This window comes from Lutra lutra, chromosome 17 (assembly GCF_902655055.1).
Source record: "Lutra lutra chromosome 17, mLutLut1.2, whole genome shotgun sequence".
NCBI lineage: Eukaryota > Metazoa > Chordata > Mammalia > Carnivora > Mustelidae > Lutra > Lutra lutra.
The window spans coordinates 49,686,311-49,714,233 of record NC_062294.1 but is presented as its reverse complement, the minus strand read 5'-3'; the positions used below and the strand labels follow the sequence as shown (position 1 = coordinate 49,714,233).

At 54.8% G+C, this 27,923-nt stretch overlaps 2 protein-coding genes across 3 annotated transcripts in view; one reads left to right on the top strand and one right to left on the bottom strand.

Annotated features, from left to right (window-relative positions):
- MARK4 (microtubule affinity regulating kinase 4) overlaps positions 1-23,688 on the bottom strand; it is a 28,548-nt gene extending 4,860 nt beyond the window's left edge. The window contains exons 1-14 of one of the 2 annotated variants that reach the window (XM_047710852.1): positions 23,342-23,688; positions 18,788-18,988; positions 16,178-16,231; positions 16,025-16,073; positions 15,258-15,323; positions 15,111-15,181; positions 14,329-14,385; positions 12,145-12,381; positions 9,213-9,332; positions 8,660-8,759; positions 7,228-7,337; positions 6,962-7,121; positions 3,562-3,779; positions 1,468-1,571 (exon numbers count right to left, since the gene is read on the bottom strand). In XM_047710852.1, coding sequence (XP_047566808.1) covers positions 1,468-1,571; positions 3,562-3,779; positions 6,962-7,121; positions 7,228-7,337; positions 8,660-8,759; positions 9,213-9,332; positions 12,145-12,381; positions 14,329-14,385; positions 15,111-15,181; positions 15,258-15,323; positions 16,025-16,073; positions 16,178-16,231; positions 18,788-18,988; positions 23,342-23,392 — 1,598 coding nt within the window. In that variant the 5' untranslated portion in view covers positions 23,393-23,688. The remainder of the gene's footprint in view (positions 1-1,467; positions 1,572-3,561; positions 3,780-6,961; positions 7,122-7,227; positions 7,338-8,659; positions 8,760-9,212; positions 9,333-12,144; positions 12,382-14,328; positions 14,386-15,110; positions 15,182-15,257; positions 15,324-16,024; positions 16,074-16,177; positions 16,232-18,787; positions 18,989-23,341) is intronic. The other variant, XM_047710850.1, reaches the window with a different exon arrangement.
- Positions 15,353-27,923, top strand: part of EXOC3L2 (exocyst complex component 3 like 2) — a 36,015-nt gene continuing 23,444 nt past the window's right edge. Inside the window, exon 1 of the mRNA XM_047710849.1 lies at positions 15,353-15,357. The gene's annotated coding sequence lies outside the window, so the exon portion shown is untranslated. The remainder of the gene's footprint in view (positions 15,358-27,923) is intronic.

Sequence of the window (27,923 nt, the reverse complement as noted above, 5' to 3'; positions counted from 1 at the left end):
CTAAAAAGCATGCAGCTTGCACTCCACTCTTTCCATCCTTCTTGCTGGTTAGAAATGGTAGCAGCTGGTGCAGTGGCCTCAGTCCCAGAGCTGGAGCCTCGGGTTGAGTTTGGCAGGAACAATCTGGGTCCTTGGAGGACCCTGCCTGCCTACCTCCGGATGGCTCTATCAGAGAGGACTAAACCTCCTTCTCATTTAAGCCACCGTCCCTTGAGGTCTCCTCATTACACCAGTTGAGTCTACAATCTAACTGCTGCTCCGTCTCTCGACCAAAGCTGGAAGGCTATGCACTATAGTGTTTACAAATACACAAACTGGAGTCAGTCACGAATCTTTGCTCTTTGACTTACCAGCTGTGTGGCTTTGGGCGAGTTACTTAACCTCTCTGAACCTCATTTCCTCAGCTGTAAATGGAGACACTGGGCTCTACCTCAGAGAGTCATTAGGGGCATTCAACCAGCAAATATACACCAAGGCCTGGCACACAGTTCCTGCTTGATGAATATTCACTATTCTTTTTATTTAATGACCACAAGATAAGTGCTCACTTATCAAATGACTTTAATGTCACAGACCCTGTGCCAGGCACAGGACGCACTTGATCTCCACCGGATCCCTCTAATGGATCCTAGAGGCAAAGAACATCAGCCCCATCTTACAGAGGAGGAAACAAAGGGTCAGAGACTCACTCAAGGTCATCCTGCTAGCAGAGTGCAAAGGTAAGGTTTACACTTAGAACTCAGAAGCCACAGAATCACTGCTCTCAACCACTCCATACCCTGTCCCCACCAAACAGAAACACGTGTTTGTTGGGTGTTCCCCAGAGGGCACCTTGGTGTCGGGCCCTGGAGTCCTAGTGGGAAGGAATGTCATTATCCCGAAGCTGGCCCCAGTCCTCACTCCTGGACTTGAACGGTGATGTGAACTAATTCCTCCCCCCTTCCCCCTGTTTTTTTAAGTAGGCTCCACGCCCAACGTGGGGCTTGAACTCACGACCCTGAGACCAGGAGCCACATGCTCTACCCCCTGAACAAGCCAGGCGCCCCTAATTCATTCCCTTTCTATGCTCCAGCCAGTCTGCACTGGTTTCCCTCACATGCCAGCTGAAAGAGACCGAGCAGACTCAGAAAAACTAGTTTGAAAACCAGCCAACAAGAGGATGTTGAAGCTGTGACATTCTGGGGCTTCTCTCAAGTTCTAAAAATTGATCATTCAAAAAAAAAAATCAACTCAGTTTCCCAAGGCTCGTAGGCGGAGAACAGGGCAGACTGCTTTCCTGGGGCCGATGACTAATTAATTAAGGGGGAAGATTTTCAGGGGGGTCGGGCGGGGTAGGGAAGAGGACACGGGTAGATTCTGCCAAGGGAAGGGCAGACACACTCCCCAGTCCCCACGGCACCCCTTCCCCACAATGGTTAGCCCCGTCCCCCCCACACCCCGCTCCCCGCTGCTGGCTGCTCACCATACCTGTTCTCTTTGCCATTTGGCAACAGGGACGGGCGCTCAGCCCCAGGGCGTTCTGTGCAAACGTAGGTGTTTCTGCGGGTCATCATGCTGGGAGGGAGGTTGTTCTATGGGAGACATGGCCAGGAGGGAGTGAGGGGACAGAGGGACACCCCTTAACCCCCCACTTATCCTCTCTGGCCTCCCTCATTACAATCGAGGGAGAGGCCAAGACAGAGCAAGTGATGGTTTACTCCGGGAGAAAGGAAAGGTTACCGAGCCATCCTGGCAACTCAGGCTAAGGGTCACGGAGCTGAGACAGGGGCGCTGAGGGTGAGAGGGTCGGGGTGGAGCCCAAGGGGCAGCCTTGCCCACTCCTCTCCTAGCTCTGCCCTCTCTGGGTACAGGTCAGCTGTGTGAGGCTTTCTGTAGCGAACTTATTCATGGCACACTTGGTGTCTCCTCCCGGCCTTTGCACGGCTGCCCCACCTGCTTCGATAGTCCTCCCACCTTTCCCCTCGACTCACACCTACATATCTTTCAGCTGTCGGCTCCTAATACAGCCGGCTGCGTCAGGTGCCTCCTTGGGGCCCCCACTGCTGCCTCGATCGCTTTGTATCATCTATATCTGTCCCCTTAACCCATCCCCACCCTGCCCTGGACTGCGACCCCCCCCCCCCCCCCCCGGGTCAGGGAGTGCCCGTCGGGACTGTGACGCCTCTCCAAATGTGCTGGGAAGTGAACCCTCGTTTTCTATCCTCTGGAAGTTTCTGTAAGGTTGGTGTTATTTCTCCTTTCAGTGTCTGGCAGAATTTCACCACTTGGAGCCTGGAATTTTCTTTCTGCGAAAGTTTTCAGTTATGGATTCCAGATCTTGGACAAGAACATAAGACTGTTCAGATTTTCTGTTTCTTCTCCAGCAAGGTTAGTTACTTGTGTTTTGAAAGACAACTGTCTGTTTCATCTAAGATGTCACCTTTATCAGCATAAGGTGGCTCCTAATGCCTTCTTACTGTCTTTTTATGTTTGGACAGCGTATTCCTATCATCTCTGATTACTAGTAATTCGTGGGGTTCAGTGACTGTACTAATCTTTTCAAGAACTGGACTGTAGCTTTGTTGGTTTTCTCTAGTGTACCTCTGCTTGTTCCTTTCTTGACTTCTATTATTTCCTTCCTTCTACTTTGTTGCGGGGGCTAATTTGCTGTTCTTTTTCTATCTTTTCAGGTGTGTTTTTGCCTAACAACCACCACAGCCTTTATATATTGACTGTTTACTGAGCTGGACACTGTGGGAGGTTAGTTTACGTCCAAGATATTACAAGAGCCTCACAACAATCCAAGACCTCTGATGAGCCCATTTCACAGGATGAAATACTGAGGCTCAGAGAGGTGAAGTTGCTTGCTCAAGTCCACACAGCTCACCAATGCAATTGAAAGCTCTGGTCTTAAAACCTCCTCTCTTAAGGAGCTGCAGGAGGAGAGCCAAGTACTACATTCCCCAGAATCCTCTACAGCGCAGGATCTGCAGTCAAATGGGTTCTGCCAATCTTTGCATTTGGGAAGATCTGGAAGGTGGCAATGGGGCAGCAGTGGCCTTCCTGTCCCCTGTGACTTCTGCTTACACGGGCAAGGTCATGAGATGAGGGTCTTTGCCTCAGCAGAGCCCCAGTGCCTGTTTTTAGAATTCATGGCATCGAGGGGCTCTTCTGGTAGAGAACAAAGTTTCTGAGTCCTGAATTAAGGTCATGACCATGTGTTCTGGAATTCAACCGTGCCCCAGCGGTGGCAGCCTCCTCAGTGGGTCAGTTCTGCAGTGTGATGTGTCTTTCCTGTGGGTCTAATCCCCTGCCTGCCCCTCCAGCCCTTCCTACAACTTTGTAAGACCCTCCTTCCCTGTACAAAATCCTGCCTACCTAAAGCAAGGACAGTGCCTCTTTCTGACGCTGAAGGCTAATTTATATGCTAGCATCCAGCATAAGCTCGAGCAGAGAGAGAGCGCTCAAAGGTCTATGGGATGAAGAACAGACAGAACAAGGAGTCCTGTGTGGTGGTCTGGGGAATAGCAGGGTCCGAAAAGTGTGAACCCGGCAGTCACACCCCGAGCCCTGGCCACTCACAGGGGTGCTCGTGCTGTCCTTCCGCCGCTCTGGGATCTCTGCCTTGTTGGGGTTGTGGGCGCTGCTGACCATAGGGCTGGAGGGGGGCAGCCCCCGGCTCCCGCTTCCAGCAGCACTGCAGCTCGCCTTCCGGCCTGGCAGGCGCTCCTCCTTCAGCTCCGTCTCCCCAGTGCTGGTTGGGCTGCGCTTGGGGTGCAGGGGTGTGGGGGATGGGCCACCTGGTGGAGGGAGGGGACAGTTAGGCCTTGCTTCACCTGGAAAGGCCAGAACCCACTCTGGGTGATCCTTAGAACCTCAGAATTCTTCACACAGGCTACAAGCTCTGCGTGGGCCACGCTGACACCATCTGTCCCAATGACAGATGCACATCTGACCCCCCCCCCCCCAGCCCCATGGAAATGACCTGATGCCCCGGTAGGTTATTCACTGCAGCGCTATTTTTTCCCTAAGATTTGATTTATGAGAGAGAGAAAAAGCATGTGTTGGGGGGGGGGAGCCAGAAAGAGGGAGAAGCAGGCTTCCCGCTGAGCAGGGAGCCCAACACGGGGCTTGATCCCAGGACCCTGAGACCATGACCCGAGCCAAAGGCAGACACTTAATTGACTGAGCCACCCAGGCACCCTGCATCACTATTATTTTAAAAGATTTTATTTATTTGAGAGAGAGGATGAGCAGGGTGAGGGACAGAGTGAGAGGGACAAACAGACTTCGCACTGAGCATGGAGCCCAACACGGGGCTTGATCCCAGGACCCCACGATCATAACCTGAGCCAAAGTCAGACACTTAACCGACTAAGTCAGGCAGGTGCCCCACATCAAAATTTTTGGTTTTTTAAGTACAAAAGGCCGGGAGCAGCCTAAGTGCCCCTTAAAAGGGGAATGGCCAGATGAAGTCAAGCTATTTCTGTACAATGGAATCATCATAAACAGGAAACTGCTTATGTACCAAGACACAGGGATCTTCAAGATGGACTACAGAGCAGAAAAGGCAGGGCCTGAGGTCTAAGGTGAGCTGTCCTTTGTATAAGGGGAAATGTACAGATTTTTTTTATCTCTATTTACTTGCTTATACATGAACAACTTAAAAGGCTATCATTTTTTCCCTTAAATTTCTTAAAAGAGAATGTTACCTTTATGGTATGTGATTATGTCAGTATTGCATTTATATATCTTTATGTCTCTCTCTCTTTTTTTTTTAAACTCTTTTTAGGGAGGAGAGGGGCAGAGGGAGACAGACTCTTCAAGCAGACTCCCCGCTGGGTGTGGAGCCCGACACAGGGCTCCATCTGACGATCTGAGCTGACCGGAACAGAAATCAAGAATCTGACGCTCAAGCAACCCAGCCACACAGGCGCCCCTCTTTCTTTTCTTCTTATCTCTTTTTCTTTCCTTATTTTTTTTTTAAAGATTTTATTATTAGAGAGCACAAGCAGGGAGAGTGGCAGGCAGAGGCAGAGGGAGAAGCAGGCTTCCTGCTGAGCAAGGAGCCCCATGAGGGACTTGATCCCAGGTTTCTGGGATCAGGACCTGAGCCGAAGGCAGTGGCTTAACCAACTGAGCCATCCAGGCGTCCCTCTTCTTATCTCTTTTCCGTATCTATCGTTATAAAAACCCCACCCTTGAAAACATGGCTTTGAATTCCATGGGGCCACTTCTATGTGGACGTTTTTTGATAAATACTGTACAGGACTGCAGAGGTCACTTCCCTCCAATTCTCTGAAGGACGTTTTCTGTTCTGTGGCTTGCTTTATGGTAAGAATACGGCATATAACACGTCGACACAGTGTGTGTTGATGGACTACGTTATCAGAGAGGTTAGCAGCAAGCTATTAGCGGTTCCATTTGGGGGGAGTCAGAAGTTACACATGGATTTTTGACTGCACAGGGGGTTGGCGCCCTAACCCCTGCCTTGTTCAGGGATTAACTCTATATATGAACAAAATTTCTCCCGAACTGGTCTCAGTGGCCACCTCCGAGGACAGCTGGGGACTGGACACGGGTGATCCACGCGGAGCTCGGTATGCAAACGTTCACACCAGCGTTATTCACAAGCGCCAAACAGCGAAAACAGTGCAATGGCCATCAGCTGACGAACGGAAAAAGAAAGTGTGGTAGATCCATGATGTGGAATATGACCGGGCCATTGAAAGGGAGGAGGTGCTTGTCTGCGCTAAAATGTAGATGAAAACATTATCCCAAGTGAAAGAATTCGGACACAAAAGGCCACATATTGCCTAATTCCTCTTGCACAAAATGTCCAGGATAGGGACATCTGTAGAGAATGGACTGGTGGTTGCCCAGGTGCTGGGGGTTGGTGGATGGGGGTCCGGAGGTCAACGGCAAGTTGCGGCTTATGGAGTTTCTTCCTGGGGTGATGAAAATGTGCTAGAGTGGACTGTGGTGATGGCTACACTTGTGACCAGACCAACACCACTGAATCATCCACTTTGAACAGGTGAATTGTATGCTATGTGAATTATATCTCCATGGAGCTGCTTACAGAATAGTTGGGAGGGGGCGCCTAGGTGGCTCAGTTGCTAAGCGTCTGCCTTTAGTTCAGGTCATGATCCCAGGGTTCTGGGATCAAGTCCCGCATCGGGCTCCCTGCTCAGTGGGAAGCCTGCTTCCCCCTCTGCCTGATGCTTCCCCCCTTGCTAGTGCGTGCACACACTCTCACTCACAAAAATAAGTAAAATCTTAAAAAAAAAAAAAAAAAGGAATAGTTGGGGAAGATTTGTATTTGAGGAGCGTGTGGGTAAGAGGCCTCTTGGAAGTTTCTACACCTAATCTGTGGTGGTGACGGTCAACTCTATCTTTTGTGGGTGGTATCTTTCAGTTACAGAATGTAGGGTTCAGGAAGGTATCTGCCCAGCCCCTTTCCACTAGGAAGGGTCTTTCAAATTTTCAGTATAGAGAAGAGCCAGAGGGCAGGCTCTCAGCAGCCGTTTTGTGCAATGTGTCCTCCTGTGTCTTGATGACGATGGCTTAAAGCCGAATGAACCCTGACGTGAGAGCTCTATCCCTGACAGGTGGTCCAAAGGGATTTCAGCTATCACTTGGGCTGCTCTCTAAAATGGAGACAGAAGGGGAAAGATTGGGAAAAAGGTAAGGTGAGATACGTAAGAGAGAAAGGAAAAGCCAGAGGAACAGAGAGGAAGCAAGAAACAGAACAGTATCTACTCTGGATGCTTTTTCGGTTTCTAATCCTTTTCTGATCCTGGCTGTGTGTTCCCACCTCCAAGTTCCCTATAATGTCCCTGCATCTTTATACAAAAGTCCTCCCTTCTCTGCAGCTGGCTTGAGCAAAGGTTTTTGTTGCCTGTCAGCCAGACAACCCTGATCTGAAGTTCGGAGGCCTTGGGGCCTGGGATGGCGCATAAGGGTGCGGGACCACACTCACAGAAGTCGCTATGCCTGCGCTGGCGGTGGTAGGTGGAGGAGGCACTCCGTTGTCCTTTGCTGTGGCTGGTGCCTTTGCTGGAGCTCGTTCCATTGGTGGTGTCGCTGGGCGCCCGCACCCGTGCCAGGGCCAGCCCCGGGGTGCCCCGGTCCCCACCCTCCTGCAGGAGGATGACAGACGAGGAGCCTCAGCCTCTGTTCCCTCTGCCCCAGAAGTCCCTCCACCCCGGGCATCGCGCATCCCAAATGCCCCTGGCGCCTTCTGACCTCAGTCTTCCTGCCCAGCAGGAGGTAGGTGGCGGTCACTTCGTTGTACTTCTGGCTGGTCAAGGCCTCTTTGATTTCTTCCCGCGTGTATCCCATACCCACCATCACCTCTGGGAGAGGGGGATGGAGAGGAGGTTCAATCTCCCCAGACCCTTCCCTTCCACTCGTTTCTGCATCACACAGCAACGCCTGCTCTTCGGCCTGTCCAGTATCCGTTCCCCTTTCTGCCAGCAGCAGAACATTTCCTTGGAAGAACACTCCTTTCATGCTCAGATCACCTGGCTGACTCCAGCTTGCGCCAAGCCCCAAGGGCAGGTACACAATCCAGGTCTGACCAGAGTCTTCCATTCCCAAGGCCACATTGATTGGCTCAGGATAAGCAGATGACCCACGTCTGGCCATTCAGAACGCTCCAGACCCAAAATCACGTTGATTGGTGGGCATACGACCTGGCTCTGGCCAATCAGAGCATTCTATCCCCAAGGCCAAACCAATTGGCTCAGGGGTAGCCAATGGGCACCAGCCTAGAGCTTCTATTGGAACATTTAGGAAAATGGCTCCTCTTCTTGATGGGGTGTCCAGGACGCTAGTATATACTGTTGCCAGCTTGCTCCCATGGCCAGAGCTGCCTGGGAAAGAAGCCACCGCTAAGATTCCCAACAACTAACTCTGAGCACCTGAATCCAGCCGTGCCTGAAGGCCGACACACCCTAGCCTTTTTAGTTACAACGATTAGGTGATAACCATATAAAACTGCTGACATTAACAATTTTTGACCTATAAAAATGGCAGATTCAAATGGTTCAGCCTATTATTATTCTTATTGGCGTAAGCTAGAAGGGCTCGGGTTTTCTCTTCGTACAACCACAAAAGTACTGATTAATGCAGCCAACTCTGATTGTGGCCTTGAGGGTTACTGGATAACTCCTAAGGGACTCTTTCAGGGCTAATGCTTAGGGATCAAGAGTTCAAGGGCTCCAGGCTGGAGGGTATGGGACCAAAGGGCTGGTGGGGAAGGCACATGCCCACATGGGGGGTTTCCCCGGAAACATGCGGGTTACCGATGATTTGTGCCCAAACACTTCTAGATGTGATCTGTAATTTCTTTTTGTGTCTTAACAGTCAAAACTAAGTACTGTACATAGAGTAACTCATTTCATATATTCACAACAACCCTATGATAGGTTCTGTGATCGTCCCGTTTTACAGATGAGGAAATAGAAGCACCGAGAGGAGAAGCCACTTGCCCAGGGTCACACAGTTAAAAAGTGGCAGCAGAGGGAGGGGAACCTCAACTTCTCCGCTCTCCCTAATCGCCTTGCATGCTTCTCTCATGCGCAGACCAGAGGGACAGGGGCTAGGAAGCTCTGACCCCTGGCTCCCGGGCCCGTCGCTCGGAGGAGCTAGGGCACCTGCTCTCCCTGACCCTCACCGATTCGCTTGGTGTCGCCGAAGTCCTCCTCGGGCTCCGTGTATGGCTTCAACTCCTCACCCTCATAGCCAATGTTGATCCATTTGTCTTTCATGATTTGCTGCAAGAATTGGGGGCAGGACAGGAAGGGGGTAGACACATGTCAGAAGAAACTGGGGGAAAATATACTTTCCCACCTTCATGTAGGGCCACCTACCTTGCCCCCCACCTCCAAGACCTAATGCCCCAGAATCAAGGGCTTGATGACAACTAGCGCCTCCTCACCCGCACCCCCAGCACGCCTGCCGGAGCCTCCCGATGTCACCTCCCTCCTCCGCATCATCTGGGTCCCCGGCACCCTATAATCAGCCTAGGAGCTCATTAGCTAATTACTGGCATGGCGGGGAGTGGGTGAAGCTGTTTGGGGGTGGCATTGAGACGGGCCCCAGAGCCTTTTCCCGGGCTGCCTGGCTCCCCTCCCCCTCCCAACCGTGATCTTAAGACGCCAGACACAGGAGAGGGAAAGGGAGGGCACGAAGGCTGAAATGCGAGGGGCGAGGGGGCTGAGGCTTACCTCAAGAGTACAGCGTTTAGCTGGGTTCAGCACCAAAAATCTCCGCAGGATGCTCTCACAGTCTGTTGACATGTAAAAAGGGACCCGGTACTTCCCTCTGAGGACTCGCTCCCGCAGCTCCTGGGGGGGGGGGGGGGCAGGGACGGGTTTACTGGGGGAGGGTCCACCCCACCTGCGCAGCCGTCACACGCATGCGCGTGGGCACACACATCTTTCTCCCCATCCCTCACTGAAGCAGCAGGTAGCAAAACCCCACCCCTCTCCTGACCGCGATTCCCCCTTCTATAGAATGGGAGCCCTGGATACAACTTGATTCCAAGGAAATCTCACAGAGAAAGCGAATTCTACAAGCGAGGACCGACGCCAGTCAGCATCCAGGGACTCAGTCTCCTTCTCTGGACCCAGGGCTCCCAGCGCCCACTTGGCAGGCCAGGGTGTGAGTGAGTTTAAGTAAAATGCCCAGCGTATGTGTGGCCCAGAGTAAATGCTACTTCAATATGAGGTTTATGAAGGAGGCAGACTGGGGGGGAGTGAGGGGGATCCTGCCTACCGGCCTCCCACCCCTCGGATTCCCCCTCTCCTAGGCACGCCTGTCTTTCCAAAGAACTATGAGACCCTGGCGGTCTCAAAGAATGAGAACTGATCTACACACAGACCTTTTTTAGGTAAAGGGCCTTTTAGGAGGGGCCCTGCCAAGACTGAGAAAATAAATTCCATGTGCCACGCCATCACAGACCAGGGAGAGCCCCTCCATCCCCAGGAAACGGAGGCGGGCAGGTGGTGTGGGGGAGGGGGTCTCTGGGTGGAGCTCTGTGCTGGGGCCTGGGGAGTGGCCTGGGAGCTCCCTTCCCCGGGGATTCTCCTGGAAGGGCTGGAAGAGGCCAGAGCCTGGGAGCCTCCTGGGTCTGCACATCAGCGCAACCCCGAAGGGTCGTGAATATTTAATAATAACGAGTATCACTTTCAGAGTAGAGCACTTACCCCCAGGGCCGGGCAGTGTTCTAAGTGCTTTTTGCAAGGTCCCTCTGTGCTCACAACAAAGCCATGAAGCAGAGCTATGATGCCCTTTTTTCAGACAAGGGAAACTGAGGCCTAGAGAGGGTAAGTCACTTGCGCGAGGAGTGTGTAGCCAGAACACGGCAAGGCGGCCCAGCTCCGGAGCCTGCGCCACGTCACCACCCCGCACCACACCGCCCCCCTCACGAGCTGGCGAGAAGCAGCCACCGGGCTGTCAACACCACCACCCACCGCTGGTGCGGCTCCCGAGTCTATCGTCCCAACTGGATGCCGGGTCCCGGGGCCGGGCTTCAGGCATTCAGTTGGGCCCTAAGTGCCTTAACATCCCCATCTTACAGGTGGGGAAAAAGGGGAAACAGGTTCAGAAAAGCTGCCTCCTTCACCCGGAAAGGTTTCAGGGGGCCTGGTGGGGAAACCAGGACAGCAGGAGGTGACAAGGGCCTGGGGCAGCTGAGACGCTGGCCTAGCCTTCGGAAACGGTCTCTTGGCTTCCTGCTTGGGGTTGTTATCCTGTACTTGCGTGCGCTTTGCACACCTGACCTCAGCAAGCCCTTGAATCGCTGCTCTAGGGCCAGTTTCCTTAAAAATGCAGAACAGAGCGGGAGCCTGAGGCTCAGAGGGGTCAGCAGCTCGGCTGAGGCCTTTGTGGGGAAGGGGCTCCCTCCTCCTCACCACTCAGTTTCCCCTGCTCTTGTGGCCTGTCCTCAGCAGTGAATTTCCTGACCTCCTGAGCGCTCCTGCTTGCACCTCTGGAACCCCATTGCGAGAAAACACCGCTCACCCCAAACCAAGGGGGGGCCCCTGTGGCCAAGTGGCCCGAGCACAACAAAGCTCCACAAAACCAGGCCACGAAAGACAGAGGAGCCGCTGGAGACGAAAGGGGACTTTTAAGACACCGGTCAACCTTGGACAACGCAGGAGCCTGAACAAAGACACTGGCGCAGGAAAGAAAGAGCTACAAGGACACTCTCCGGGCGGCTGGGGACATCTGAGCTCAGCCAGGACTGTACCACCGCGGTTCTCCCCGAGCGTGGCTGCAGACAGAAAGGAAACCCCGTCTCGGGAGTAAACTGCCGTGCGTCCCCTTCAGGGACAGAGGGACATGGCGACTAAGCCCCAAACATTCCATCAGTAACGACGCGCCTGGACAGACCAACAGGGCCGGTGTGCCCCCACGCCCGCCGGGCCGTCTCCCCGGAGGCAGCTCTTCCCCCCAACGAGCACCGGCCAGTATCCAACATGACGTACGCTTTGCTGATTTATTTTGCTTCTGCCCCGGCTCTGCCCCTTCCCGCGAGGGCAGGGATTCTTCTGTTCAGAGAGCCCGAGTCAAAGGTTGTCAGTCTGTTCACTGAGTTATGCAGGCATCACCAGGCAGTTCTAGAACGTTTTCATCCCCCCACCCAACAGAAAGCCTGTCCTCCAACTCCCACCTCATCTGCTTCCTGCCTCTGGATTTGCTTGTTCCAGACTTTTCACAGAAACGGCATCACATAACGGGTGGCCGTTGTGATGGGCTTTTCCCACTCAGCGGGCTCTCAAGGGCCAGCTCGCTGGAAACAGAGACTGTTGTGTCTTTGGCTCACACTGTACCTGTAAAGCCCGAAACAGAACCTGACCCCTGCCCCCACCCCATGGCAGGCAATAAATGTCTCCTGAGTGAATGAGCAGGGGAGTTGGGATTTGAACCCAAGCTTGCTGGCTGTGAAGCCCGGGCCCTGGACCCTAACACAGCACGGTCCACGTGGGCTGGTCACACGACTGACCATGGGGACCCGGGTCCTGCTGTGTGACCTCAGGCCAGCCTCGCCCCTCTGGCCCTCTACAGAGCAAGTGTCGGGGGAGGTGCTGGGGGTCCCTGGGCAGATCCCCCCACCCAGGAGATTAAGACCTCCACGACGGCCCTGCCCAGCACCTTGAGGTTGTGCCCATCAAAGGGCAGGGAGCCGCTGACGAGGGTGTACAAGATGACACCGAGGCTCCAGATGTCCACCTCTGGCCCATCGTACTTCTTGCCCTGGAACAGCTCTGGGGCGGCATACGGGGGGCTCCCACAGAATGTGTCCAGCTTTGAGCCCAGCGTAAACTCGTTGCTGAAGCCAAAGTCGGCAATCTTGATATTGGCCTCGGCATCCAGCAAGAGGTTCTCAGCCTAGGAGGGACGAGAAGGTGGACAAGTGTGGCAGATGGGAGCTCGGGCTCCTACCCCGACCCCGTACCAACTGTGGCCCAGTCCCCTACTCCCTTGGGCAGTAACTTTATCTGTCTGGGCCTAGGTTCTGTCATCCAAAGAAGGAAGATAATCATAGCTTCTACCTCACAGGGCTATCTGAGGATTAAGTGAATCCTAAAAGGTCTAGACCAATCTTCTGTACCCAGTAAGCGCTATTTAACATTAGCCATTATTAGACCATGGGTCTGCAGAGCTGGGGGTGGGGGGGGTGGTCCTCAGGCAATCTCCTGACCCACCGAGCCCCAGTTTATCCAGCACGAAAAAAAAGAAAAAAAAAAAAAAAGAAACACGAGCATTGGCTGCTCAAGAGTCATGAAAGTGGAAAAAAAAAAGTTCTGTCTACTTTTGGTGGCACGTGTTCTTACAAACACTATTTCACAAGTGAGGAAACTGAGCCTTAGGGAGACCACCTTGTGCCTACAGCAAGAAAGTGGCAGAGCTAGACTCCAAAAGAGGCCTGGCCTCGCCATGGCCTGGAGCATGGAGGGAGCCGCCAGCTGCCTGCCTCTTGCTGATCTGGACACACATATCTGCTCTTCAAAGTGTCACCGACATCTGGCCGGTGCCAGCCACGGCCCTTCTGCAGCCAGGCCACCAGCACCTCCGGCTTCCTCATGAGGTCTCCCTACCTCCCTTCCCCACCTCCAACCCAACAGGGGCAGAGAACCCCCCACCCCCTCCCACTCCTCAACATAATGGCATCTCAGCCTTGCTCAGGGCTGACACTTATCTTCCTGCTGTTTGAGGCTCTGCCACCCAGCCACGAAGCCCTGCCTGGATGGGTCCCTCAGGCTGGCCCCCCATTGCGGCCCACTAACCAGATCCCCGAAGTCCCTTTCAACCACTTCCAGAACTGTCCACCAGGGGGCGTGCCTCCTCCAGGTGATCAGGTGATGGCAAACCCCCAAGGCGGGAGGGGCTTTCTCAGAGGGTCTGGGCAGACAGAGGAAGTGTGTCTAGAAACTTCCACGATCTGAAAATGGATTTGTGTGGGCTTTTTTTTTTTTTTAAGCGTAATAATAATTTAAAAAATTGGTCTTGTATTTTGGACTTTTTTTCTCCCCCACTTCATTTTTATTGTACTTCCCAAAAGAATTTTTCACAGCAGACTGGGAATTGGAAATAGTAAAACAAACCCGGTCCTTCACTAGAGATACCTTGAGACCTTCCTTAAGGTACAGCACCCAGCACGCAGGAGGTGCTCCAGATACGGGGAGTCAAGGCAACTCGACTGAGCAGGACAAATGTTTCTCTCTCTTGTCTGGGTCAAGAAGCCCTGAGACGTGTGGTTCTCTCAGAGTGGGAGGTGTGTGGTGGGGGGGTCCGGGTGGGCTGAGTCCCTCCTCCCACCCCCCGCCCCCCGAGCTAGCCCCAGGGGCTCGATCTCTCTCTCTCAAAGGTCCTTCTCCAGTTTGGATATGCCTAAGATGTTAAGACCCAGAGGCCATGTGACTCTGGGGCTCTAAAACCACAGTTCTAGAAGGTTCCTGAATGTCCTGAAGTCTGAGAGATGCCAAGGCTCCAGAGACTCTGAGAGGGGTGAACACTTTATCACGTCCTGTGTCCTTGCTCAGCACGCACGTAATCGTGTGAGGTGTCCTAGGACATTTTGTTTCTTTTTCTTTGTTGTCTCCTCCTGCCTCCACCTCCCTACCTGCTCCCCCATCTGCTGGTCTTCCTCTGCCACAAAAGCCGGGGAAAGAGTCAAGGGGCTCTGGATGCTGAGGGAGGAGCACAGGGAGAGAAGGGGGGATATGGAGGCTATAGGGGATCCCCAGGGCACTGGAAGCAGGACTAGGGACAAGTGGGGAGGGGGTCTGTGGGCTGAGGTGGGGAACTTGCGGTGCTGTGGAGGGTGGGGCTCACCTTCAGGTCCCTGTGTACAATGTTTTTCTGGTGACAGTAGTGCACAGCCGATACTATCTGGAGGGGAGGGAAAAGAAGGTCAGTTACTGGTGGCCCCAAAGCCCTCCGCCTTTCTCCAACCCCATGAACCTCCTCACAACCGAGACCCAGGGCCCCAGGCCTCCCCTAGGCACAAGACCGAGATGCTGGGGCCTCAAACTCCTTTTTAATCACAGTGGGCAATGCCACAGGACACGCAGAGACCCGCATCCCCACTCAGACACCCAGATATCCTCAGACCTCTGGACACCCTTCCGGCAGGGGCCCCGGACCCAGGACATCACAACGGGTCCCCTCCGGACTTCCCATCTGGAAACACACACATACCCGCAGAGAGACCCTCGGCCCCAACACACCCAGTATAGCCCCATCAGGACATCTGGATGGCCGTGGACCAACACCCTGGCTCAAATCCCTGCCCCCATTAGACCCTCACACCCCTTAGCCAGACCCCTCACACATACCCTCTACCCGCACAGCTACACCCCACGTGTTTGGGCTCCCACACACCTACTGCCCCACGCCTCAACCACACTGCTCCCCTCACACGCTTCGGGACCCTGGCACCTGTCAGCCGCACTCCTGCACGCCGCGTCCACCCTCGCACCCACACGTCGGGCACCTGCACACCTGCACCACGGCATCCTCACACCTAGGTGACTGCCCGCTTGCAGACACTCAGACTTACGCCCCCAGACCCAACCCCCCGACCCTGCCCTGCCGGCGGCCGTGACCGCCCCCACCTGTCGGAACTTGGCTCGAGCTTCCTTCTCCTTCATGCGGCCGTGGGACACGAGGTAGTCAAACACTTCTCCTGCAGGGCAGAGGCCAAGCAGGGTCAGCGAGGGGCGTGGGGGGCGCAGGGGGCAGGGCGGGGAGGGATGCCTCACCGGCACTTGCGTATTCCATCACCAGGTATAGCGTCTTCTCCGTTTCGATCACCTCGAAGAGCTTCACTGTGAGGACCCGGGGAGGGGAGGGGGGAGCAGGGTTATGTGGGAAGAGACCCCTCCCCACCCCCACACTCTGTAACTACGCATGTGCTGACCAGAACACTCCTTACTCCAGAACACTCCATGGCTCCCTACTGATGGCAAGATTTTCCAAACTGCTCAGCCTTGCTTTACCACCTTTCCTACTCTCTCTCGTAAGAAAGTCGGCTCTATGAGGCCGAGATTTGTGTCTGTTTTCTTCCCTGCTTAGGGCAGATGCTAGGGGCATAAAGCAGCCACTCAATTAACACTTCCGGAGTGAACAAACGCGTGGATGAATAAATGCTGTGACCACATCCAGACCAGGCTAAATCCTGTCTCCCTTCTGCCTCATGAGGACAAGGGCAGTCCTTAACGCTGACGGTAATCAGATCAGCGCCCCCAGCTGAGCTCTGAGTGGAGTGTTTTGAATGCTCACTCTGAACCAATCCCCATAGTGACCCTGAACTAGGCCCTCTTATAAACCCCACTCCAGAGGAGGAAACTGAAGCTCAGAGAGGTTAAGTGACTTGCCCAAGGTCACACAGCCAGTGAGCAGCAATACTGCTCAGAGAAAACAGGTATTTCTAACTGTGAAAACAGCGAGCTCTTCTCTCCCCCAACTCTCTCCTCTGCCCAAGTGCCCCAGCTGGTAGCCTCTGAGGCCACGCTCTTCCCCTCCTCACCGATGTTGGGATGGTTTAGGCCCTTCATGATGCGGACTTCGCGGAACAGCTGGGCGTGGCCAGAAAAGAAGAAAGAGAAAGATGAGGGTGGGCGCTTTCGATGACCCTCTTCCCAACCTTGTCCCGAACCCCCTCCCTCTCCCTAGGCCTCACTTTCTGCAGGCTGCTGGGGTTCAGCTGGGTTTTGTCAATGATCTTGATGGCGACCTGGAGGTGGAAGGAAGGGGTAAAAGATCAAAGAGCCAAGGGCTCGAGCTGGGAAAGGCCCTCTCAACTCAGATCACCCAGGGGTATCCTTCCTCTGCCTCCTCTCACAGGAAGCCCTCAATCAGGGCCATTCCTGGTGGATCAGAGATCTAGGCCTCAGGACCTTTGCACAAGCTGTTGACACTGTGACCAGCACTCCCTGACTTCTACAGGGAAATATCCTATTCCACAGCAGAGCCTGTGTGAACGTGTGTGAGAGTGAGACCTTTTTGGGGCCCCCTTTGTGAGAGCACCTCAGACCATTCGCCTAGCACATCTTCCTTGTCTTGAATGCCTGAACTGTAAAATAATAAATAACCAGCTCACATTTCCCAAGGCGTCACCAGGCCTCAGTCCATGTGCTTTACAAACAAGAACTCCTTCGATCCTCACAGTAGAGATGCTAGCATTATCCCCATCTTACAAACTGAGAAACTGAGGCACGAAACTGTCCAGGTAGTTGGCAAAGGTTACATGGCCAGGAAGTTTGTGGGCTGGGATTTGAATCATGCAGCCTGATCACGATACCTCATAAACATTTAAAACTGAAGAAAAAAATATATAATTTATTAAAAAAAAATTTTTTTAAGTAATCTCTACACCCAACGTGGGGTTTGAACTCATGAACCTAAGATCAAGAGAGGCATGCTCTTCCAGCTGAGCCAGCTAGGCACCCCTAGTTTTATTTTATTTTATTTTATTAATTTATTTTTTTTTAAGATTTTATTTATTTGACAGAGAGAGAGAGAGAGAGAGAGAGACATCACAAGTAGGCAGAGGCAGGCAGAGAGAGAGGTGGGAGGAAGCAGGCTTCCTGCAGAGCAGAGAGCCCGACGCGGGGCTCGATCCCAGGACCCTGGGATCACGACCTGAGCCGAAGGCAGAGGCTTTAACCCACTGAGCCACCCAGGCGCCCCGGCACCCCTAGTTTTAAAAGAGCTTTGAGCAGTCACCATGGGGAAAGAATTAGAAAGGTAATGAACTCTCCTTGTATGTACCCTGCAATGGCGTTGTTTTTACTTTGAATTGCACTTTGGCAGAGCCCCGCAAGGTTTTCGGTAGTAAGGAGCCTCAGTTCTAGCTGTCTAGCTTTCCCAAAGGGTTTTGGGGCCACCCCCAGATCCCCTGGATTATAGAATCCTGCCCTGTTTCTTTAGAAGCTGGTCCTCTAGGAAGGCCCCAGAATCAAGTTCAAGATCCACACAAGGGGAACTGTGTGTTCTCCATGCGGGAGAGGGCTCATTAGCTTTCCTCATATCCTCACGAACGGGTTTTTAATTTTGTCAAGCACTTTTCATGCCAGTATTGAGACAACTGTATGGTTTCCCTCCTCGAATCTGGGAATGTGGCGAAGTAGATGAATGAATTGTCCATTTCAAAAGAACTGTGCATTCCTGCGATGAACCCAGCTCCGTCATCGCACCGCTTTCTTTAACTGATGCGCCGAGGCTCTCTGCTAATATTTTGTTTCAGATTTTTGGATCTATGTTCACAAGTCAGGCCAGCCCGTAACGGCATTCGTGTCTCGTTTGGACGTCTTGGTCATCGTCCAGCCAGCACTTACAATGAGCTGGGCTGTGGGACCTCTTTCGTTAGTCTCTGGAAGGATGGGCATAAACTCAGAATGTTTGGTAGAATGTGCCTATAAAACCATAGGGACCTGGTGTCTTTTGTGTGTCTGGATGGCATACGGGCAGGAGACAGGTCGCCCAAGGTGGGGGAAATTGTTCCAGCCGTGTCCTCTAAAATTAAAGGGGAACAGAGGAGTCATACCCCACCACCCCGTGTGAGTGAGAGGCTTCGTATCTAGGTTACAAGGTTTGTGTGGGTGTGGTAATGCTGCCCTACTCCGGAGGCCAGGAGAAAGGGACCGCGGGGCGGTGAGCACTCCGGTGAGTGGTCTCATGAAGATTTCGGTAAGACCTGATGGAAGCAAAGCCTACCACCGCCATAGGGAGGTGGCCCGGGTTTAGAAACAAAAGCCATGTGAATTCTTAGAAACAGAACACCTGTGATCTGAGAGTCCCCGACAATTCCAGGGACCATGACTGATATTAAATGAGCATGGCGCCATCATCCCTCTTTTGAAGTGGGGAAACTGAGGCCCAGAGGTGGACATGGTTCACTCTAGAGCTGATGTCCTACACCATCACCTCACACTGCCACACCATTTTTTAAATTTTTTTAAAGCTTCAGGCCCAATGTGGGGCTCGAACTCATGACCCGGAGATCAAGAGTCACATGTTCTACTGATGGGCCTGCCAGGCACCCACATCATTTTTTTTTTTTTTTAAACGGGCCAAGTCCTGGGCTAATAAGGACCTCATCTACATGCAATTCCCACGGTAACCCAATTCTCCTTGGACTCTTCTGGACAATCCTGAGATGTCTTGACCTGTCCCGGGGAGAGTCAGGGACTCACCTGAGGTCAGGAAGCAAAGCAACGAGGGCCAAGTCTGACCTCGCCCCACCTCCCACACACCCGTGCCCCGCCCCCCACCCATCACCCCGACTCACCTCCCGGCCGGTGAGGATGTGCCGGGCCAGCTTGACTTTGGCAAAGTTGCCCTTCCCGATGGTTCTCAGCAGGCGGTAGTTGCCCACGTGGGGCTGCTCCTCGGGACAGGAGGCGATGGAGTTCCGGCAGCGGGCACCCAGGGAGCGGCTGGACCAGGACGGTCCCTTGTCTGAGGAGCGGCCACTGCCCAAGGTGCCATGCTGGACAGGGGAGACGAAGAGTGAGTGGTGGGCAGCGCCCGTCCGATCCTGCCTTCGGGGGCTCCGGGGAGTGGGGGGCTCCCGGGGGCTGGGCCACTTGACTTCCAGCTGTGGCCACTGGCCCCTTCGTGGTCCTTCCCAAACCCAGGCCAGAGGGAAGCACGCTGCCTTTGGGGATCCCCCAAATCTCTCTACAAGAGGACGTCTCCAAGAACACAAAGGCTGGGCCACCCCCCAACTCTGCAGCATCCGGGGTCCCAGACATCAGGCTCCTCCTCGCTCCCCTCCAACAGTCAGTCTCCCTGCAACTTCATCTCCAGGTGCTGGGACCACAGTATTTTCTTCCAAATGCCGTGTCCCTCTCTCCCAACCCGTGTCCTCAATCTGGGTCCAACTCCACCCCCGGTCTCTCGCAGCTCTTGACATATCCTGGGTCACCCCTCACCTCCCTGTCTGCCCCCCGATTCTACTCTGAACCCCAAGAGCAGCATTTTGTTATCAGCTTACTGCCCCTAACATTTTCTCGCAATTCTTCTTGCCCCAAATTCCACTCCAAACACTGTAACCAACACTCTTTCATTGTGCCCTGACCTTCCAGCCCCGCACTGTTACCTTCCTCCTGTGGAAACACAGGGGCCTCCCCCGTGCCCCGCACCACCACCCTGGGAACCGCTGCGGCTCCTGACCCACTGTCTCCCACGCCCATGCTCCCATCTGTCCCAGACGTTCCGTTCCTGCCGTCCTGTCCCTCCTGGGCTCTCCCCCACAGGTCACAGCCTGCTCCAGGCTGCCCTGTCCTGATTGTGAGCCCCAGGGACTATGCCTCCCGTTCAGCGCTGGGCTGGAGCCCAGGGTGGGGGCGGTGGAGGGAGCCAGAGGCCCCAGCCCAGGGGGCTCTGCTCAGACCCAGGCAGCCCCCCCACGCCCCCCCCCCGGTGCCCTCCCCAGGGCAGGGGTAGGAAGCAGGAAGACAAAGGGAGCCGAGGAGAGGAAAGGCCAGGTAGGCAACAGGGAATCCGCATGGCTACTTAACAGGGGTGATGTCTGATTCGGTCACCATCCCCTTCTTAAGGGAGGGAAACTGAAGCCTGGAGCGGGACAGTTTACCCCAGAGCTGCTGTCCCTCGCCATCACCGTATCGCACTGACTCACACTCCTACATGTTTTTATTACACTGCTTTTACTACGGGCCAAGGCTCGGGCTAGTAAGCACCTCATCTCCATTTAATTCCCCTGGGAGCCCATTGAGGGCGGAACCTACCTCCTCACCCTCCAGAGGAGAAACTGAGGCTTGGAGAGAGAAGGTATCCTGTCAAGGTCACACAGTTTCCCCCACGAGGCGCAGAAAGATTGCCACCCACGGTGCCCTCACCGGGGGACCTCCCACCAGGATCCAGTAACCATCCACACTCTCCAGACAGGGACCCCTCCCTCAAAGTTGAGGCAGTGAGTACCTCGGCCAAGGTCACAGGGCAGAGAAGCAGAAGGCTAGCTCTTTCCCACATCCCACTGGGTTCCTCACAACCTCAGGTCTCCTCCCAGGAGAAGAGGGCGGGCAGGGAGGTGGAGATCCTGGCCGCTAAGGCCCCTGATCCCTACGGAGATAAGGGCTTGGAGAAGAACCCCCATCAGGTGGCACCAGGGGAGCCAAACTGGGGGTGGGCTGGCACCCCACTGAAAGCAGCATGCTTGAGGGACCCCTGCAAGGGGCGGCTGGGGCAGTGGGTGACAGAGGCCCCCAGGGGCCGGGGGCGGGAGCTAAAATTGGCTGGCACCACCAGCTGGCCTGGCTCCCTCCTTACCGCCCGACTGGCGGGCTGGCGCCCCAACACAGGGGCCTGTTGCTAGGGAACCTCCAGAGAGTTCCAAGGTGGTGGGGGGAGCCCTGGAACTTGGGGTGGGGGGGCATGACCCCCACATGGCTGTCGTCATGGTGACGGGGCAGTGGGGAGCAGGAGAAGAGCCTGCGACCTCCAGTTCCAGAGGGAGAGGTGAGCCCGAGGCAGGACAGACAAGCGGGACTTACACACAAGTTGGAAGGACAAGAGACAAGAGGAGAGAAGGGGACTGGCCCCCCAAATGCCCACCAGGCACAAGTCCGGACCAGGAAAGAGGAGGAAGTGCTCTGAGGAGCCCCATTTTACGGATAAGGATGCGGAGGCTCACAGTGGTGACATCACTTGCCTGAGGTCACACAGCTAGGGAGGGCCAGAAACTAGATTTGAACCCATGCTTATCGGAAGAATCACAGCAACAATCCGAGTGCAGCGACAAGCACTTCTTACTCACATTATCTCCTTGGGTCCTGAAAACAGTCCTAACAGGGAGATGCTTCCATCAACCCTATTTCGAGATAAACTGAGGCTTGGAGCAGGGAGGGGATCCATGAACTCTAGCCACAACCGATGACAGCCCCAGGTGGAGAAGGCACGGCCCCTCTGACTCACAGCCTTCCTCACAACAGCGGTGGACAGGTGTGGAGCACGGCCCATGGACCAGGCTTCCCCCTCTGAGGGACTCAAGGGATCATCCCCATTTTTCGGAGCAGGAAACTGAGGCTCAGAAAGGAAGCAGCGGTAATCTGAGGACACAGCGCAAACCGGCTGGCAGAGAGAGCCAGCATTTGAACCCGGGCCCGTGGGCTCCCTGGCACTTTCTGAGGGACTTGGGGGGAAGGGTGGAGATCTCAGCAGAGACTCCAAATCAGAGTCTGGCCTGTCGGGTGTGGGCTGTGGTGGTGGTGGTGGTGGGGCTCCCTATGAGGGAGGGTCTTGCAGGACGAAGGGACGGAGATCAGTCTCTCTGGTAGGGGATCTGGAGGGAGGGTGGCTGGGTAGGGGTGCAGGGACCTGGCAGAGGCCTAGGGGAAAAGGAACAAAGACCCCAGCTGGGGTTGGGGGGAGGCCCTGTAGAAGGGCTGAGAGTAATGAGAAACTGGGGAGATGGGGGGGGTCCTCCCCTCCCAGGATTGTTCTGGGCTGTGGTACAGGGACGGGGGCCTGGGAATAGTGGAAAGGGTTAAAGCCATGGGGCAGTGGAACTCAGAGGAGCTGAGGAAACTCCTAGAAGTTAAAGGAGGGGGTTTCTAGGAGTTTCTAGTCTTTGGAAGCAGAGAAAGGTCCAGGAGCATGCGAGTCCTGGAGAAGGGTCTTCTGGGCAGAGGGCAGCCCAGAAGAAGAAAACCTGAGCCTTGTGGAGGTCAAAAGGGCCCAGAAACTTGGGGAGGAGGTCTCCAGCGGACAGACCCCAAGAGAAGAGGGCTTACAGCCAGGGCAAGACCCCAGGCTTTAAGTCCAGGAGTCTCCTGGAAGAAGGAGCTGGGGCCCAGCCTTGTGAGACGGGAGAGGCCTCTGAAGTTGAGGAGGGGGCTTTCCCTGGGAGGTCAGACCACCCTGGTAAGGAAGAGGAAGGCCCTGGTGCAGAAGGGCTGGGGACCTGGGGATGAGAGGAAGAGGTAATATCCTGGGAGGGCACTCCTGGACCAGGAGGGGATCAAGGGGTTGGGGACTTGGGGAGGGGGCTTGCCAGATGCTGAAGAGTTGATACAGGGAGGATGAGGCCTGGAGTCAGACTAGTCCAGGGCCTAGAAATCCCAGACTAGGCTAGGGGCCTGGAAGTTGGAGGCCAAGACTGCCTGGGAGAAGAGCTCAGAGAGGGTCCAGGGGGGCAGTGGGGAGGGGGGGCGCCGTACTGGGAATCCAGGGACAGGGCTTCTTGGAAGATAGGGGCCAGGCCTGGGAGTGGAGAGACCTTGAACAAGCTAGAAAGGGCCCTGGGCCCAGGAAAAGGTGGAAACCGGCTTCCTGTGAGGGGGTGCCCACAGGATCCAGGAGGATCCAGAGGGGCGGAAGGCTGAGAATGAGAAGAGGGGGGCTCCTGGGGAGCAGGCACCCACATCCAGATGGGGAAGGCCGAGCCAGAGGCCGGACTGGGCCAGGCCTTCCTGGGAGAGGACCAGGGCTGGGCCTTGGGGTCAAGGGCCCCGCAAATCCAGGAGGGAGCGAGTTGTCGGATGCGGGCGGCCAGGAGGGGAAGGGGCTTAAGAACACGCCGGAGAAGGGAGGGGTTCCTGGAAGGCAGAGGAGGGGGCTTCCTGGAGGGAGGAGACCCGAGCGGAAGCGGTCTGCAGAGGGACAAGAGGGGGTCCCGAGAGAGGGGCGCCCCTGGGGTCGGGCTGAGCTGGAGTGGGGGAGGGTCGAGAGGCCTGGAAGTCCAGGCGGGGGTCGGGAGGTGGCAAGCCGGGCCGGGCCCGGGGAATGAAGGTAGGAGCTCGCGCAGCTAGAGGCACACCAGGACGAGGGGTTCCGCGGCTGAACCCGACCGGCGCTCCCCAAGGGGCCGGGCCCCACTCACCGTGTCCGAGTTCCGATCGTTGCCCGGGGCCAGAGCCGTCCGCGAAGACATTTTCTCCGGGTCCCGGGGGACTGGGCGGCCGGGTTGGGGGGGGGGCGGGGGTCCTGGGGTCCCCTCTCTTCCCCTCCCCCCCCGCTGGCCTGGGGACGCGAGCTCAAAAGCTGGGCGCCGTGGACACCGGGGTTCGCGCCGCGGGAGAGGGGGGCAGGGCGGGGAAGGGAAGGGGACGCCGAGGGTCCTAGTGGCCCAGTGCAGTGGGGGCCCGGGGCGCCATGGGGGCGGCGGGCAGGCGGGCGGGCGGGCGGGCGGGCGGGGGCCGGGGAGGGGGCGCGGAGCCGGCCCGGGCGGCGGCGGAGGGAGGCGGTGGAGGGGCCTGGGAGGAAGGGACGTCAGGGGGAGGGGCGGGCAGGGCGTGGCCGCCGAGACCCCGCCCGCTGCCGCCGGCCCTTAAAGGCGCAGGTCCGGGCTAGCCGGGGGCTCTGGGGGTGGAGGCAGGTCTGGGCGCGTCGGTAGCGAGCGTGTTCTCACAGGAGAGCAGAGATTCACCGGAAGAGAAGGGGAGAGATACGCCAGGGCAGAGCGCCAGAGACGCGGAGGAAGATACCGAGAGACGCAGAGATAGGGAGAGACAAAGAGATACAGGAGAGAGGGACAGACGCGAGGAGAAGCCCAGACACACAAAGAGATGTCAACGGAGCCAAAAGATCGGAGCGACAAAAAGAGAAAGAAAGAGGGAGAAAAACAGGGAAATAGACGCAGGCAAAGAGAAATTTAGAGAGAACAGAGACACAGAGAGCGACAAAGCCTGAGAGACGCACACACGGAGACTGAGGGAGAGGCGAAAAGAGACAAAGAGAGACAGAGACTCAGAGACCTGTGAACAGAATGGAGGCAGAGGCAGAGAAGCCCCCAGGGACGAGAGCCAGGCCGACGGCGTGGTCCCCATTCTCCCTCCCAGCCCACCCTGTCTCCAGTCTTGGGGCCCAGGAAGTTCTTGCTTGGGAGCGTAGTACTAAGGGTGCTGGGGGCACAGGGTGCTAGGCAGAGCCACCGCCAAAGCCTGACCACCATCTCTAGCGATGCTGCCTCCCACTTCCCAGAACACTCCAGAGCCTAAGGTTGTGGCAGCCGGTTCCTCTCCTGTGCACCCCATCTGGGGTCTGAGGACTCTCCCTATCGCTCTGTGACGCAGAGCAGAACCTCAGTTTCCCAGTCTATAAGGTGAGGGAAGGATCGACATGCTGCCTTCCTGGCAGGGCTGAAGCAGGTGCCAAAGAGCCCTGTGTAAGTATTCACCTGCAGGGCTCAGCAGCTGCTGGGATGGGCAAACTGAAACCACAGAGGCAAGGTCTTCGCTGAGGTCATCCGGAACTGTGGGGACCATCCATGCCGGGGTGGGATGAAAGAAAGAGGGGCATTGCACAGCCCATCCTGGCCCCAGAATCCTACAGCCCTTGGATGGATGGGGTCCTGCCCTGCCCCTGTCTGACTGGTCATCTTTTCGAGCCTCGGTTTCCCTTTCTAAAATAGGGGTGTGATGCTAACAGCAGCGTGTTGGGAGTCAGTCCGAGTGAGCCGGCTGTTAAAGTCGCAGGAATCTTGGAACTGGTTGTTAAACAGCCATTATAAAAGATTAAATTATGCAAACACATAATTAAATAAATTATATCGAAAACAAAGGGAATAAATACTCATCATAACCTAATGGTTTTACTACATTTTACTATTATCTGCGATCATAGGTTATTTACATCTCTTGTACGTTCATAGATACAACCGTATAACGTGCTACTGCACGTCTCTTCCCCCCACCAAAAACACTTTCAGTGACATCACTGTAGCTTGACATCACCGAATTCAAGCTGGAATTAGTCATGGTGGGGATATTTACACCGTGGAAATTGGCAAACGCCACAAATAAAGGCTCCCCTGCCCCCAGCCCCCCAGAGAGCTGGTTGTGAAACACTGACCAGCTCATCTACCACTGGTTGAAACTCTCAGGTACATAGACAGAGGCTTCCTTTGTGTCAGGCTCTGAGCCCTTTATCCTTTCTGCCACCCTGTGAGGTTGGACCATGATTATCAGCCCCACTTACACATGAGGGAACAGAGAGCCTAAGAATTTAAAAAAAAAAAAAAAATCACATGGTGAAGGTCACATGGTTGGTGAGCGGCAGGACTGAGATTTGAAACGGAGGGCTTCCAAACTCTGGAACTTGGGCTCTTAACCACTATGGCTTCCTGTCCCTGCAAAATCATAGCAGCAACCTCAGTGTGCGGTACATTAAGGAGACTATATGCATTTGAACAGATTAGAACTTTCTAAGTGGATGACATTACTGTTATTACTCAGCAGATGGTACCCAAGGAGTGTCGGGGATGGTGGGACACCGAGAGGGAGGAGTTCAGGCTGGTGTTCTGGAAGTTCTGAGATCCTGAGAGCTCTGCTGGGTGAGAGGTGGGGTCTTGGGGATGGGTTCGGGGAGCTGAGTCACTCCTTCCCAGGATTAGCAGGGAAAGCTGCAGTTCCCCCAGGCACCACGAGGGGGCAGCAGACCACCTCCCTACACACACCTGACCTCCACCACACCTCAGGCCCCACCCTGGTTCTCCAGACCCGAGGACCGGCCCCACCCCAGATGCGGGGACTGAGGCTAAATGAAGTTGGTTGCGGGGCGCGGGGGGGGGGGGCTACAAAATGGTGAACCTTAAAAACAGGACGCTTAGCCAAAGTAGCCCGACGCAAAAGACTCTATGGTTCCTTTTCTGTGGAATGTCCGGAATAGGGAAATCCACGGGGCTGGAAGCAAAGGAGAATGGGGAGGGGCTGCTAACGGGGTTACAGGTCTCTTTTTGAGGTATGAAAATGTTCTGGAATTAGATAGTGGTGACAGATGCTGCATCCTTGTGAATATACTCAAAACCACTGACCCTTAAAAGGATGAATTTTAGGGGCATCTGAGGGGCTCCATTAAGCGACCCACTTCCTGATTTCCGTTCAGGTCATGATCTCAGGGTGGTAAGATTGAGCCCTGTGTGGGGCTCCGCTGGGTGTGGAATCATCTGCTTAAGATCTCTCTCTCTGCCCCGGGGTGCTGGGAGTGGGGGCTCGGTGGGTTAAGTGTCTGCCTTTGGCTCAGGGCATGATTCTAGGGTCTTGGGATGGAGTCCTGCATCAGGCTCCTTGCTCAGTGGGAAACCTGTTTCTCCTTCTGTCTGCGGCTCCCCCTTGCTTGTGCTTTCTCTCTCTGACAAATAAGTAAGTAAACTTTTTTTTAAAGAATTTTAATTTATTTATTTGACAGAGAAAGAGAGATCACAAGTAGGCAGAGAGGCAGGCAGAGAGAGCGGGGGAACCAGGCTCCCTGCTGAGCAGAGAGCCCGATGATGCCGGGGCTTGATCCCAGGAACCTGAGATCATAACTGGATCATAACCCAAGTTAAGCAGAGGCTTAACCTACTGAGCCACCCAGGCGGCCTAGTAAGTAAAATCTTTAAAAAAAAAAAAAAAAAAAAGGAGCTCTCTCTGCTTCTTCCCGACAAAGGGAAAATTTTATGGCATGTGAATTATATCTCAATAAAAAATTAAATTAAAAAAAAGAAAAGGAGCGCTGAGAGCTATCACCGCCCACAACAGACCAGCTGGTTCCAGCCAGAGCTACTCACCCTCTTCTGATTACCATGATCCACACTGACCTCCGCAGCTCCTTTCCCAGGGCTCATTGTCTAGCAAATCCAGTCCTTGATCTGAGGCCTTCAGACCTTGCAGTCTTAACCCCTGACCCACTTCTCCCAGCCTCAGTGTCTGCAGAGCCCTTCCTGGGGCCCGGAGAGAAGCAAAGATTCCTGAGCCCAGCCCGGACCCTAATCCCACACCAACCCCAACTTTGCCTAGGCAAGTGATCCCTTGTTCCAGGCCTAACACCTGGGATGCTGTGCCTGAGTTCTAAACCTAAAACCTTAAAAAGAATCCTAATCCTGCATCTAACACCCCCCAATCCCCAATCCATTCGCAGCCACCTCACCCCCGCACCTGCCATATGCATCCCCAGTTTCCAGATTAGAGCTCCTTAGCTCTAATCCATCCCCATGTGTGTGCCTGGTTAATAAATCTTTAGTGAGCACCTACTATGTGCTAGGCATGTATCTTGGGATATAAAGATGAACAAGGTAAGCAAACTCTGCTTTGAATTCCCATTCCAGTGGGAGAGTCAGAAACTCTACAAGGAAGGAACACCTGGGTGGCTTAGTGAAGCATCTGCCTTCAGATCAGGTCATGATCTTGGGGTCCCAGGATGGAGCCCTGCTTCGGGCTCCTAGCTCAGCGGGAAGCCTGCATCTCCCTCTGCCTGCTGCTCCCCCTGCTTGTACCCTTTCTCTCTCTCTGACAAATAAATAAATAAAATAGATATTTCTAAGACTTTATTTGACAGAGAGAGACAGCAAGAGAGGGAATGCAAGCAGGGAGAGTGGGAGAGGGAGAAGCAGAGCCCTATGTGGGCTGATGACCTGAACCAAACAGATGTTTAACAACTGAGCCATCCAGGCACTCCTAAATAAATAAAATCTTTAAAAAAAAAGA